The following is a 15,316-nucleotide window of genomic DNA, read 5'->3' as shown; positions in this document are numbered from 1 at the left end:
GAATGGTTTTCAGTGACCTTCCTGACTGAAGCTATGCTGTCTTCTGCACTGGAGACTTGGTTGCCACCTTCACCAGATTGTATCTTCAGGACGCAAAGGAAGGACAACAACAAGATGTCTAGCGTTTTGGCGGCTTGTCTACCATACAGGTCACCACTTCTGCCCAGCTCTTTTGCAGACAGGACCTTCGGGGTAGCACCAGGACATGGACCATCTCGTGCCAGTTCATAGCACCCGCATCCTCTGTCCCCACAGCAGCTCCTGCTGAGCGGCCGGCAGAAGAAGGCTCAGCCCCCGGTGCTCAGCTGGCGGTTACCTCTGAGGATCCCCGAGAGCAGCAATCCACGCAGGAGCTTCCGCAGCGCCTGGTTGCGCTGTGAAATGAGATCCTTGCACTTCATCCCTTGTCTCAGTGTCCGGGACTTCCCCAAGCACCTCTGTGCCCAGGCTTCGGAGAAATGTCGCTCTCTGAGTGTCCATATAGGTCACTGATGCTGCTGTGAGTCCTTCTCTGTCTGTCCGAGGCGTGAGATTTGTTCTTGCTGCCCGAGCCAGCTCTCCGCTCCTCTGCCCTCCCAGGACAGACTGCGGCAGAGGACGGAGAGCAAGAACCGAGCTGCAAGAATCACTGGGATGCTCCTCCAAGCTCTCTGCGAGCCCCTGGCATCGCCTGCGAGCCCCTGGCATCCTCCTCACCCTCCTGCCATCTCCTCCTCTCCCTCTGCCGTCTCCCCCTCCTCCTGCCATCCCCATCTCCCTGACAGCAGCGGAGGAGCCGGGTGCCAGCACCCGCCGCATCACGAGCTCTATTGACAGTTATCCAGAATCTGAAGGAATTCAAGACAAATTGTTAAGAGGATGGAGTTAATAAAATTTGAAAAATTGAGGCCTGTCGCTCTACTAAACTTTTTTCGATACCGCTGACAGAAACATATTTCCCCAATGAGTGACCTTATGCAGCTGCTCCAGCGACGCGACGCTGCGCGGATGCTGGGAGTGAACCAGTGTGCTATTTATCAAATATTATAAGCCGGGGCCTCCTAATATGAGCAGGGAGGTGCGGGAGGAGGCGACGGACTCGCACAGCCCGAGGTGTTGCCCAGGTGTCGATCTCCAGCTACAGACAGCTAGTGGGAGGTGACAAATTGCCTTCTATTAAGTCTCCAAAGGTTGGCGTCCCCTCCGCCACCGCTTCAGCCAGCTGCCGGGGTGGGAGAGGGCAGGGGAGGAGGTGGGGATGGGGAAGGGGGTCAGGTCGGGGCGCTGACGAACCGGTCGCCACTTTTTACCTTCTATTAGCAAGCAAAGTGACACCGTTATTTATTGCGGCGTAATATTTTATTGCTGCTGGTACTCGAGGTTGGAATCGACCAGTTGTAGGAGTCGGGTTCTATCAATTATTGCAGCAATTAGTCAAGTCGTCAAAGCCATTAACAGGGGGATTAGGCCAATATTGGATAGCCATTATTGATAGAACCAGGGCGAGGGAAAAGCCAAACAAACCCTCAACCTTCATCTGAAATGAGAGCAGGCCTAGCCTCGAGGATGTCATCATTCGGAGAAGCCAGAAAACTTGCCCCCCTCCTCGCTGCACAAACCTGGGGTGGGGTTTGGAACTGGGGGGGGCGGGGGTGGCACCACCACTGTCTCTTTAAAAGATATTGAGTGGCCGGCCTCGGCAGTATATAATCTCACCTGTCTCAATCATATTCTTTATTTGCAATGACAAGGCTTGCAATAGAAATTACTCTGTGTCGAATGTTTATGGAGCACATTTTTCATTCTGTAAGCAAATATAGATCCCTGATGCCAATGCTTAGAAATGGCTAATCTCTCTGGCTCATGCTCGCAGAGAGGCCTCTCACTTCTTTCATATATTATGATGGCTGCTCACGTTTATTGAGCACTCCTGGCGCTCTGCGCCCTCTCCGGCGGGGCAGAAGCAGAAGCTGCAGCCTGGTTTGCGTGGGCCGAGGTACCCGCTTCCCTCCTGTCTTTGCAGCGGGATGGAAGACGGTTGCCGAGCCCCTTGCAGAGCTGGGGGGTCAGCCTGCCCTTCCCAGCAGCTTGTCACCGCTGTCCCCTCTGCTGTACTGGTGAATGGGCCAGACCCACTGAACAGAGTAACGGGCTCTCCCCTCACCAGGCTGCTTCTCGAGGCTCTGTAAGCGCCGTAGCTTTGAACTGGGTGGGATGGTCAGCTCCAGCACCAGCCTGGAGGGGGCTGAAGCTGAATTGAAGGTTCATTCTCGTAACCCTTAGTGTCTGGTTGGCGACAGCGAGCTGTCGTGGGGTCACAGAGTGCACCGACATTAGTGCTGAGTCCCTGCACCTTAGAGATACCGACTGAGATGCCGAGAGCCAGAGATTAATCCTTGCCTGCAGCACTGGTTATTCCCCAGTACCCCTCTCCTGCTCTCGGACTGCCCTGTCCAAGATTTCCTCAATATTCATCCCATCACTGCAACTGGGACCAGTTTGACTGTGCATGTTCTGCCATCCAGCGCGTCTGGGATGGGGCAGAGGATGGGGAGCTCTCTCTGTGCAAGCTTGTTTCTGTGAGGGTGCCTCTCTGACTCCCTCTAGTTCAGTTTTTGGGGTTTGTTGCCTTTTTTTTGAAAATTAAATTCTAAAGAGTGTGCTTTTCCTCCAGAAGCTGCTCCTGTGGCTTAGGGTGGCAGCTGTTTAGCAGACTACAGCCAGCTCCAGCTCCGGCTTGGAGTAACAGAGAGGAAGAGCAGCGTGTCCAATTGAAGCCGTAATGGTCCCATGTGGCTCCCCCAGGATGGGGAGCGGGTGCTTTTGTGAAGCTGTATTTTCTTCTGGTGACCGTGTGCTCTCATCCCCCCACAGCAGCTCTTCCCTGCCAAGCCAATTGTTAGCAGTGACAATTCCTTTTCTTCTTCCCTGGACACCCGCGCATGTAACCACTGGTTGTACATTGTCTCTTTCTGATCCAGATACCCTTTGGGGCGAAGGTTAGGAGGGGACACAGACTAGGACGGCAGGAACAAGATGTGCTTCCTGCTCATTCTGCCCCAAGACTGAACTCTGATCCCCTGATCTTATTAATTCCTTCCTGCCATCAGGTGCCAACCCCCTGCAGAAGAACGAAATGGGACACACACCCCTGGACTACGCCCGTGAAGGGGAGGTCATGAGCCTTTTGAAAGCGTCCCAGACGAAGGTGAGTGAGCCTGAGATTCAGGTGACTTTGTGTTTCCTTTGCCACGATGAAACCAGTTTTAAAGAAGACCCTTAGCACACCTCCAGCTCCATGCTTTTTCAGAAAGAGTTCTGTATAAATTAATGACATGATGCATAAAGAAAAAAAAAAAAACACTTCTGAAGTGTTTTAGCTGTGGCTGTGTGCTCTCCTCTTCTATTTTAACATTTCTTTCCCAGCAGTGACCTGCACAGGACCAGTAATATAGTTCTGTAACCCCTTAGCAAACATACTGTAAAATCAGGGAGTTGTTTTTACTGTATTTTCTGAAATTGCTGGGAAAAGAACTGGGTCTGAGAATCCAGAGTCCAGTTGTGGGCCTGGGATCCACGCATTCACGAGCACCAGTCTGAGGCAAAAGACACCCAGTTCTGCTGTCTGGTTGTGAAACACCCATCTCCCCCCTCCAGCCTCACTGTCTCCTTGAGTGGGCTGGAGCACAACCATGTCCCGTTCGTCAGTCCCTGTTATAAGGTATTTTAAAGAGGGAAAAGAGCCATATTGGCTGTAGCAGATCCAATAAAAAGCCCAGGAGTAAGTAGGTTTACCGAGTAGCAGGTTATTAGACAGTGAGGGATCTGCAGCCTGATGTCAAGGATTTAAAATTCCTGGGTATGAGGCCCACAGCAGTGATGAGCGATGCCTCTTGAGCATCATCTCTCCAAGGGTCCCAGGCCAGCCAGGGTGTGAAATACCCCCCCGCCTGCTGAAAGGGGGGTACCAGTGCCACCAGTTCGCAGAAGCAGAACCTGGGGCAGGTTTGCTCCTGGCTGCAGACTTGTCCTCTGACGTTGTGCACCTCAGAGTTTGGTCTGTGGGTTTGGGATTTGAAGTTGCGTGCTGGAAAACCTGAGGTTAAGAACTTGCCCGTAAGTGGAAGATGAAGGTAATTAAATTAAATTAAATTACTGCACTTGGGAGATATTACCATGAATTAAACCTGCCAGGCAGTCAAAACTGCAGTGCTCTCTGTGCTCACTGAGGAGAATCATTGCTCGAGCAGTTCAAAACCATGTTCCCAAATGCCAAACCTCTGTCCTGTGTGGGGAGACGGGGATCTCTCCTCTTGGGCTGTCCAAGCTCCACCACGACAAAGGAACCTTCTTGTGTTGGCCAGAAGTGCTGCTTGGTCACTCGGACAGCTCTCCAGGCAAGTTTTAAGGAAGAAAAGTTGAGAATAAAATACTTGCAATCTTTACGAGGAGGAGGGAGGGGGGAATTATCTGCCGGGTAAATGGTCTCTGGAGTCCAGCACTGGCAAGGAAACCTGCCCCTAAGAGTTTGAAAAGCTGCATTGGTTTTTATGCTTAACTAATAGATGGAGGAGAGGAAGGAAATATATCTATAGAGATGTTCCTGATGAAAATGATTGTACTTGTGTATAAAACATAAGACAGTCAAGCCAGCTCGTGATGAATATTCAGCTGGGGGGGATGTGGTGCTCCCAGGGTTGCATCCACCCCAGTATCTGCATTCCACCGAGAGTCTTTGAGAATTTATTGCTCATTTTAATCACTGCTAGAGAATGAATTGGCAGAACTATTACTGGATGGGCACATCCCATAGATTTTATTTACATATCCTTGTGACAGAATAACAAGGAGTTTTCATATGTATTTTTAATTTATTTTGATTTCCTTTACTCTTAAAAAAAAAAAAAAAAAAAAAGAATTCTGCGTGTGTTTTCCCTGTGCTAGACCACGCTTGCCTGGTGTTTAGGACTCTTGAGCTAGTTCACATTGCTAAACGGTCTGGTGAAATCTAAATAAGCTGTCATGTATCTGGGGCTAAGAGGAAGGGAGTGTCCCTCGAAACTAGTGTCTTCAGCATGGAACTGGAAGGGAAACAGCCTCAGGACTGATCTCAGCTCTTCCAAGTCTTTCTTTGCCATTCAACTCCTCTTTCTCCTGATATACTGGGCCCAGTCAGATCCATCCAGTGGTGTCTCCTGTCTCCATCAGTGGCTGCAAAAAGATTTTTATGGACGAGTTGCCCTTTCTGCTGGCTCCCTTCTGGCACGCAGCAGTGTGAGGACCCCCTGAACCTGAGCTCCTGGCCCCTGCCTTGGACCGAGTTACCTCTGATGGCCCTTTTAAAGAAAGCAAACATTCAGCTGTGGCTCGAGTGCAGTCTGCTTTTTCCATCCAGAACATCCTCAGGTTGTTGGTTTAACCATAGTTTATGAGAAAAAAAAAAGTCTCTTTTGGTTGTTTGCAAAGCATCTGTTTGTTAAGCCACACACAACCCTATCTGTAGTGTCAGGGACAGAGCAGCCTTGCAGTGAAAGCTGATTTTATGCTTTCTGTAAACCCACAAGAATCACCTCAAGACGGTGTTTGGCCTTCGGACAGAAGAACCACTCTCCAGATTTCCAAAGGCTGTGATAGCTTCATTCGTGTTCTGCAGCCTACCAGAAGTTTACCATCCCACTTGCCTTTAATCTTTTAAATTCCTTTTCCTGTAAGGCAAAAAACACTGTCCCCTCCGCATCTGCAGGTTTTCTGCCGAGGTTTGGTTCTGCTGAGGCTGTGCTTTTGAACCTCTTCCCTTTGAATATTTTCCCGTGAATGTAGTCATGCTTGGGAGGGATGCCATGCTGGAGGACGAATAACGGAAGCTGGTGAACGTGGTTGCCGTGCCCATCTTGGTGACAGCTGTGATTATCTCACGGTGAGGTCTGCCAAAGCACGGAGAGGGCAAATCTCGTTAAAAGCGAACATCTCTCGTGCTTTTGGCATCCCATCAGGAGAACCTCTTAGCCCAGGCGAGCCCAGGAGGTTGGTTGCCTTCGACCTGAGAGCAGAGTACTGCTCCTTGCATGTCTTTCAGAGCACGTCACGCCGCTGTAATCCGCTGAAGTGCCGGTGCAGTGCCGTAGGAGTCTCGTCAGGAGACCTGAACATCAGTCGTTGGAGGGGGAGGACGCAGTCCCCACTGACACCATTTCAAACCAGGAACAAGCCTTGCCTTCCTCAGCTGCCAGTTTCCTCATCACCAATGCTGAGGACTGAAGTCAAGGGCAAACATGGTTGAAATATCTGGCAGAAACGTCTGGGAGGAGCAAGACCCAGGTCAGATGTGCTGCTCCAGCATCACGACAGCAGGGAGGAGGTGGGAGAAGCTGGACGTGTACCTATGCAGGAGGGAACGGAAGAGAAAGGAGTGGAAGCTTGTGTCTCGTGTAAAACCCAAGATTAGTGGGGGTTTTTGTTGCAGGTTGTATCCCAGAGTGATCTAAAATATGTTTTTCTCGGTGGATTTTTCTCTTTCTGGTGGCCTTTGCTCAGTGGGGGTTGTGGTGGCTGCTCGGGGTTGACCTGGCTGCTCCGCCGAGGAGATGGCACAGAGGAGAGCAGGGCTCTCCAGAGCAGATCCTGAGAAGAAAACCATAGTGGGACAGCTTGGAAAATGCACCGTAACTGGTGCAGTCTTTCACCCACAAAAGGGATTTTCTTCCTCCCTAGGGACTTTGACAATGCTGGTTTTTCAAGGAGGGAGGACGAGGGCATTGCACATCTTCCCACCTCTCTGTAAACCCATTCAAACTCTTCAGCATCCTGGCAACACAGTTCTCTGCGCCTTAAGAAAGGCAGAAGAGGAGGGAGGAAGAAAAGATTTGTCGAGACATACAGAAAGACACAGATATATGGCAAGAGCAGTGCTTTGAGCCTCGTGGAGTACTCGGAGATCCCCACAGACGCGCCGGTGTCTGTCCCACAGTGCTGTTCCACTGGGATCCGCAGGGAAGTTATTGCTCCATATGAGGCGTCAGGGCTGATGGCATCTCTGCGTTACACGCGAGACTGATAGCACCAGCCAAAATTGGATTGTTTGCTATTTATTTTTTTTAAACTTCTGTCAGAGTCACTACTGGCCCAGGAAACACTGGCAACCTGGCTGGGGGGTTTTATCCACTCCGGCTCTGGCAGCAGGATCCTTCTGCAGCTGCTTTCTGGTTATGCTGGAGGTGTTTCCCCTTCAGGAAGGCGGGTTAAATGATGGGGCCGGTTACGCGTGTTACGTTACTCACTCCACAAACCCTGTGGGCTCTTCATGTTCTGTCCTTAGCTAAGCCTTGACTTTGGGGGATGGTTGTTTCCAGAGCAGTGGTTTCACTGGTGAGATGGCCAACCTCTGCTCCTGATGGGGAAAGGTGCTCAGCAGAAAGTTTTGCAGCATTTTCTAAAGATGAGCAGGGGTTGGATTTGTCCTTTTTTCTCTAGAAGTTCACTGTTCCCGCTTTGGGATTCTGCCTGTATCCCGACCCTGAGCATCTCAGAGCTCTGCTTGTGTCAGATGTCTCTGTAAACTGCTCTGTGCACTATCTCAGCCTTCAGCCTTGTGCTCCTCTGGGAGGAGGCAGTGCATAAGTCTCTGGCTCTCAAAGGCTCTGCTGCCTTGTGAGCTGGAGGTGGCAAAAGCAAATGTCCTGAGTAAAGAGCTTTTCCCAGTGCCGTCCTGCGTGCTGCTGTGGGTTTGTCTGCAAAGCAGTGGCGTCTGACCTCCCGGGCATACAGCACAGGAGACAGTGATGCTCTTCTCTCCATTCCCACGGATCCCAGACCCATCCCCAGCAGATCCAGAAATTTCCTCCTGCTTGGGCTGGCGCTTCCAGACCGAGCTGCCTCTGCCCCAGCAGCTTCCCAGTGCCAGGGCAGAGCTCTGACTGACTGGGTGTCAGAGAGATCCCCGTGCAGGGCATCACAGTCCTGGGGAGGGGGAAAAAACTTGACGTACCTACTCAGTGTTCATGTTGTTGCTCCAAAAAGCCTCTGATCCCAACGTTTTCTTCCCTCTCACAGTTCCAGGAGGAGCAACGCAGGAGGGAGGTGGAGGAACGCCGGAGGTTTCCTCTGGAGCAACGGCTAAAAGAGCACATCATCGGTCAGGAGAGCGCAATAGCGACGGTGGGAGCAGGTAGGACCCCTCGCACGCCGCCCGCTCTGCCCTCCCACGTCTTCAGCTCCGCAGGGAAAGCGAGCCATGCCCTCAAACCCTGATCTGAGGCTGCCACTGAGGCTGGTGGGGGACTCACGGTGAGGTCCAGCAGATGTTTCTTGGGTGTGAGAGGGAAAACCCCATCACAAGAGGGGCTCTTCCAGGTGTAAGAGCAGAGAGGACCATCGGGTGCTTTCTTCCCAGGCACTGGAGTGAGGGGCCTACAAGCCCTTTCATTCAGGAAACAAATCAGGATATCATTTCTCCCCAGACTAAGCACAGTGGCTCGGAGGTCAGGTCTGGTCAGGGAGATGCTCACCACACACCTCTGAGCACGCAGGCAGTTCTCAGCTAAACACACCGGCTGAACGTGATGGCACTTGAACATCGAGCTATCTTTTTGCAAGAGCATTTGTCTTAAGAATATCACTCATTAATAATTTATGAGTGGTTTTGTACAGCTTTGTGTACAGAAGCCGCTCACACACGGGCTGCTTTGGGGAATTTTTCTGTAGCCCTTACAGATTTGGAGCTTCATTCCACATAAAATACGAGCACATACTTCAGCCACACTTTCCTGGCCGTGTGTGCTACATCAGATCAAAGGCCAATAGCCTGTCACTGGTACCAGAGCACAGGGAGCTTTAGCAAGTTAAATAGAGAGTGGTATTTCTCCCCTCTACTCTCCCAGTGTCCATTGATTTGCAAGCCAGGAGTGCCCTGAACCAGAAATTACATCTTTGTGTGCAGCAGCCCATGAGAGATTTTTCTGTCATGAATTTGTCCAAGTTTCCCTTGGATCTCCTGTAAACGTCTGGCCTTTGCAGCATCCTTTGGCAGGGATGTGATTTTTTCATAGCTAGTGAAAAAATAGACCCTTTTATTCATTTAAATCTGCCTCCTGATAGTTCTGCCCGGTGCCCTCTTGTTCTTGTGTCAAATGAAGCATTTGCTGCTGAGGAAACGGTTGCTCATCTGAAGCAGCTGCAGTTTATGACACAAAGCTCTTCTCACCTCCTAACAGCCTGATTTCAGTTGGAGTTCAGAGCCTGGCCCCTCTCTGGTCAGCGGGAGTTACGATCCTGAGCTCTCAGAGGGCAGTTGGTGGTGGTTAGTCATCAGATAGCCAGGCTTTGGGGAGGGTGAGATGGATGCTAGCTATCAGAAGGGTTATTTGCCTCCTGAGTTCCTGCCATCCCCACCGTTCTGGAGGTGTTGCCAGTCAGTACTGAAAGTAACGTTAAAGCAAACCCTTTTGCAGCAGCATGTTCCTGGGACATTCCCTGCTGTGTCCGTGAGCCCTTGCAGGTACAAGGGGACCCTGTTTTCTCTTGCTCTATCCACTGCCGAGAGAGAGCTGCCACCATTAAGAGGCTGCTCTTTAAAGCACGTTGCCTTGATGAATCTGCTTCTGTTGTTTTCTGTCTGGGCAGCCGCGTCCGTTGTCTGCGCTGTAGATTTGGTCAAACACGTGGTGGTTTCTGTCTGTGAATCCGTTGCAGATAGCGCGAGCCTGGAGTATTCCGTCAGCTAGTGTTCCCTTGTCCGGGTCTGCTGAAAGCCCTTGGCCCTCATTCCCAAACCAGGGTGCTGGTGCCTTTGTCTTCAGGTGTTTTTCCTGCACGCCAAATTCTAAGTTTTCACTGTTAAAAAAAAAAAAAATAATTAATAAACACAGGGAATAAATGAGGAGTCTGGCCTCTTGTGGCTGCGGTGGAACCGTACAAGTGTGCAGCAGGGTTTGGAGGAAAAGGTAATGGTTTTTGTCAGAGCAGAGAATGGAGTTGGGGGAAAAAAAACCAGACCAGATTTTAGGCACATGGGCCCCAAGAGAAACCACGAATTTCAGATGAGCACAGACAGTTGCTTTGAGCATAACTTCATTATGTTAATCAGTTGGGCACTTTGAGACGAAAGGGTGTTGGGCATCTGCGGAGCAGAGGGGGATGCTTTCTGACGGGATCGGTTAGCCTAGCAGATGCTCTGACCTCTGGCTGCAAACCTGGCTTTGCTCATACCACCGCGGCTCTGAAGGCAGCAGCCTGGCAGAGCCTGAGCCTGGGAAATGAGAGCTCCAGCAAGCTGGGCTGAGTTCAATTCTCCAGCTCCCAACCACCCGCTTTCCCTCCCGAGGAGCGCTGCGCCTTGGCCCTCGCCGCTCGCACGCGGCGGAGCGCACGGCCCCGACCGGAGCGCCTGCGGGGAAAATTAAAAAGGGGGGACCCGGTTGGTTGTGCGAGGTGGTTTTCCTTGGTGGCACGAGCTTGGGGCAGCCTCTCGACACTCGGGAGCGGTTTATTTCATGCTGGCCACTGAAAGGCTGTAAGGAAGTGAAGGCTCCAGCAAGCTGGGCTGAGTTCAATTCTCCAGTTCAAAGTCAGAAAGGCTCCGGATCCTGTTAATAATTCCCCAAACCATCCACGCATCCCAGTTTAGTGCCTGAAAACGGGACAGTGAGGTAAGAGGGGGCTGAGGTCAGGGCAGAACTGCGAGCGACGCGCTGTCATAAATACAAAACCCCATAGCTCTCTAGTTAACAAAGACGAGTCCTGTGCGATCTGGAAGCCCTGGAAAGAGCCAGCTCTCCCCCTGCAAACACAACAGACACCCTCTGTGTTTGGAGAGCGGCTGTGCCTGGGGGCAGCAGTACGGGCTAATTGGGAAGCTTTGATTAATGGGTAGTGCCTGTTTCTGACACAGGTGGTGTTTCTGCACATTAAAGTGGCTGCCTTTATGGAGGTTTCTCTTATTGAATTATAGGGAATGTGCTTGATACCCCCGCAGCCTCGGGATATCAGACCAAAAGGTAGCAGGAGAGTCTCCATCCCCTCCTCCCCTTCTTCCCTTCTGCCCCATTTTTGTTGTTTACGTTCAGGAAGGGTGAATTTAGAGACATGACTTTTTCTTTCAAGCACTCCCTCTCTATTCTTGTTATTTATTTTATTCCCAGCTGGTTTTGCTGCCACTTTGTGGACTCCACGTGCCTCCTGTTTCGCACTCGCCGATGCGGTGTGTTGGCTGGGAGACTCGCCGCACGCCACATCTCGAGATTTACCGAGCCTAGCTGATAGGTTTAATTTATAACTGCTGCCTTAATTGAATAATCCGATTTAATCCGTCACTCGGAGCATGATCCAAACAGTCTCCAGAGGGGCTCAGCCGAGAATACAAAGGGAATGTGCGCTCTGGGGTTTGCGGGGCGGTGGGGCTGCACGGGGGCTGCGACTGCCAGGATGCTCTCACGGAGCTCACCAACAGCTCAACATCTCTACGGCAGAGGGAAGAATCCCTTCTCTGCTGTTTCCACGGGATAGATCCGAACCCTGCTGCTTTCTTTTCTGCTACAGGAAGCAGGCCAGAGGCTGGCCGGACCGCGAGAAGGTGGATGGTGATTAATCGATCGTAACGGGGCATCTCCGAGGGTGCTGGATTCCTCCCCGTGCTCTGCCTGGGGACGGCGATGGCAGGGGGCAGCTTGGCCGACTGACACTCTCCCCTCTGTGGGTGTAGGTGTTTGTTGCATTTTAACAAAATCCAAATTAAGTATTCCATCTCGAAACATGTCGGAAAGAAGCGGGCAGGTCATTCCTGCGATCCCGTGAACTAATGGCAGCCGGGATGCTACAACCGGGTCATGCAAACGAGCAGCTGAGAGGCTTATGGTCGTGTTTCCAGGGCGCTTTCGTAAATGACGGTACTCTGAATCTGGTTAGGTCTCATTTGGCTTTTCACTTGAAGATGCACAGGCACCAGGGTGAAGCAGCGTGTGCTTCTTAGGGAGCAACAGAAAGCATCTCCTGTCTGAGGTTATAAACCAAAGGAGGGCATTTTTGGAAAGATTTTTTGGTTTGATTTGTGATCTCATATCCTAAATATCATGCCAGAGAAAGAATACCTCTTCTCTACAAATAGCTATCATTTGCCAGGCAGTGGTCACTTAGGGGTGGGATGTCCAAAACCACCACTTCTCAGTGCTGATTCTCTAAACCTTTTGGATTCAAGCAGCCTGTTATGACTCTTCCTGAAGCTGAATAAGGAAGGAGGAAGGAAAAGTGTTGTTTGTTTTATAGCGTAGAGACTTTCTGAATAAAGGGTGGTGCAGAAAATCCACTTTTTAATTACAAAATTACAAATTGTGAACACGCTGAGTGGCTGAGATGTTGAAATCAGTTGACGTTTCAAAGGAAAATGAGTGAGCAGTAATATTGTCCTGGCCTGGACTGAAGGATATCGGGTTTATTTTGGACAAGATAGGATCCTTTGTGAGTCCTGTGTTTCAGCGTGTGGAACACATGTTATAACAGAGGCAGGTTGCCTGCAAGTCGGGTCAGACTGCGCAAGGAAGCACCTTTGGCTGAGTTTGAGGTTCATCTTCTTCCCCATCCCAGAGCCACCGACAGTGCGGCTGGACGAGCGGTTCTTGGGGGATGTGGTAGACCCTGGACCGTAGATGCAGAGCCTGGATGGAAGAGAGAGATCCCATGGTGGGTACGGACCTGGAGGCATCACCCTCTGGTACCCTGAGCCCAGGCGGTCTGAGAAGCACCGCTGAATGAATTGATTTGATAAATGGACATTTATTACACTCTCAAATTGGCTGAAACCAATTTCGGTCACATCAACCCCTGATAACTGCTAGGGTATTGATTTGTGTAAAGTAATACAGTGAATTTATCAGTTCAATAGCAAGCTGAAGGGCCTCTCAGAGACACAGCGCTACAGTTACGCTGTTACAGATGTACAAAATAAAGTGAGAGCACTGCAGCGACACTGGAAATGGCTCCAAAGAAGAAGGCCCAGGCGTCATCATCAGCCTCTCTGCTTGGACATTGGGTCTGAATGCCTTAATGAAATTTCAGCAAAGCAGTGTGATCTACCTCCTTTTATTTCTTTCTTTCTGCCATCCCCGAAGTTACAGGAGGAAGGGGACAGCTTGCCAAGAGGCATGGCATGGATTTCTTGTCTGGCTATCAATGAAGAGCAGTCAACGTGGCCAGCAGCTGCTTTGGGGATGCAAACCCCGAGGAGAGGAGTGCTCCCGCGGGCTTTCCCAGCTGAGTTTTTCACCCTTCCCACTGATGTCCTGCTCTGCCCTAGGACGGCATCTTTGTTCCCCTTGCTGAAGCTGAGCTGTGCGATGGCCAACCCAGGAGATCCCCCTGCCACCGTGGCTGCGAGACCTGGGGGTGCGGTGGCCTCTCTCTGGTGACATCCAGAATTTTGCAGGTTTTCCAAACCTCAGGAGCGACGAGGCCAGGCTGTGTGCTACAATATCTCCTCGTTTCTAGGGCTGCTTGTAGAAAAGATTTGACACCTCATCGCTCCGTTGTTCTAACTATTGCTGATCAACACCTTCCAGCCAGCATCTCACGCTGAATCGCAAGCACTAACTTTATGGTAGTTTTTTATAGGGTGCGTTATATCCCTGGAGTTGCTATGAGTGAGACGAGCATTTACCCATAAAGTCTAGTATCCTGCTGCAGAGGGAAGTGAAAAAAGACCGCACTTAACCTCACTGCCTTCGGACCATTGAGCATGCTGACCCCTGCAAGTGGTCACTCCATGCCCTGAAGCAGAAGTTTATTACCTTTATTATCTTAGCTGAGATAGCTGCAGAAATTCTCGGCGGTCATGTTATTCCCCATCAATTTTTATAAAATATATCCACCCCGAGTGTTTGAGCTCGGGTGGGCTGCGATAAAAGGCGGGGAAGGAGCGCGTGCAGCACAGGGAAGGGCACGCGGTGGGGTGCGCTCGGAGGCGTGCAGGGGCTGGCACAGACCCTCCTGCACCTCTGTGTCAACCCTCCTCTTCCTCCTCCCATGGTGGCTGTTTTGGGGGGGTGTCGTGGCCCGCGAGCGGCTGGAAGGCAGGACTGGATGCCCGCAGGGCTTTGCCCGTGATTTCCAAAAGCCGCATCGCCGGCCGCAGCCCGAGCTGGGCCGAGGGGCCGAGCAGAGGCACCCGGGCAGGGCGAGGCAGAGCCGGACGCAGGCCAGTCCTGCAGCCTGGCTCTACGCCCGGGCTAATTAAGCCTTGACAGGAGTCAGGACTTATTAGCATGGCTGAGGCACTAAGCGACGCATCTCGGTTGCGTCCAGCTCTGGGGCTCCAGTTCTCACTAACCACAGTCCCTGCGCTCAGCCCCGTTTCCCTGGGTGGGCGTGCCCTGGACTTTAAGGTTAAATTGGGCTTTTTCGGCTGTTAGCGCAGCGATGCAAACCTTCACCTTCACTCCGAGGCACCACCACCTCCCATCTTTCCCTGCAGACTTCGCAGGGATGAGGGCTTCAGTCACACTCCTCTTTGTACGTCACCGCAATGGTTAATCACCTTCATTATTAAAAAACATTCTGCCTTATTTCTAGTTTAAATTCATCCAGCTCCAGCCCCTGGAGCATGTTAATTTTGTCTGCCAGATGAGCAAGTTGTGTGCTTTCTTGTGGCGATACTTAATGACTGTGGTCAAGTCAATCCTCAAACCTCTCGTTGTTAACCTCAGTAGATCGATTTTTTTCTTACAGTTTTCAGCCTCACTGGAGGGTTTGCACTTGTTTTCCTGATCCTCACTGAATCTATCAGCTTTCATCCTACCTGGGTCTCCCCAAATATAGACCTGGGCTCAGAGGAGCTCGGCTGCATGCAGGTCTTCTCAGCAACAGGAGCAACTCCAAGAGCTTCGTGGCAAATTCACGTGAGACTCCTCAGTGCAGCTATACGATCCAGCTGCTGGAATATTTCGCTTGCTCTGCTGCTATTTATCATCTTCCCACCATGTCTCCTGCTGGCAGAGGCAGCATTTCACTGTCATTCTGCAGGCTACAATATTCAGCTTCTTTTTACATGCAAAATGGAAATATTTGTTAAATATTTCCCATGTCGGTTTACTCTCCCTGTTTCTGCAGGAAGATCTCTTTGCGTGGCACAGCTAGGATGCCTTTTCTTAGGGCTCTTTTATTTTCCTATACCCCATCAGGCAGAGGCTTTTCTGGACTGACTTTCTTGTTGAGGTTGAATTTCAGAATTCCCCAATTTTAAAGGTTACTGCCATTCTCTCCTGCCGGCTCTGGGGACAAGACAAACCCACAGCTCCCCACGGTGCTGGGAGACACGGGCAGCTCCAAGCCCGGGGCTGAGGGACAAGGACAGAGG

The 15,316-nt window shown here is 51.1% G+C and overlaps 1 protein-coding gene across 5 annotated transcripts in view; it reads left to right on the top strand.

Moving 5' to 3' along the window:
• CLPB (caseinolytic mitochondrial matrix peptidase chaperone subunit B) overlaps positions 1 to 15,316 on the top strand; it is a 90,888-nt gene that overhangs the window by 54,375 nt on the left and 21,197 nt on the right. For all 5 annotated transcript variants that reach the window (XM_042793088.1, XM_042793087.1, XM_042793086.1 and 2 more), the window contains 2 exons: positions 3,090 to 3,187; positions 8,029 to 8,143. In XM_042793088.1, coding sequence (XP_042649022.1) covers positions 3,090 to 3,187; positions 8,029 to 8,143 — 213 coding nt within the window. The remainder of the gene's footprint in view (positions 1 to 3,089; positions 3,188 to 8,028; positions 8,144 to 15,316) is intronic.

The sequence above is a fragment of the Tyto alba genome, unplaced genomic scaffold, assembly GCF_018691265.1.
Source record: "Tyto alba isolate M040663 unplaced genomic scaffold, T.alba_DEE_v4.0 Super-Scaffold_2, whole genome shotgun sequence".
Classification (NCBI taxonomy): Eukaryota; Metazoa; Chordata; class Aves; order Strigiformes; family Tytonidae; genus Tyto; species Tyto alba.
The sequence above is the reverse complement of the archived record's forward strand: the minus strand, read 5'-3'. Positions and strand labels throughout refer to the sequence as shown.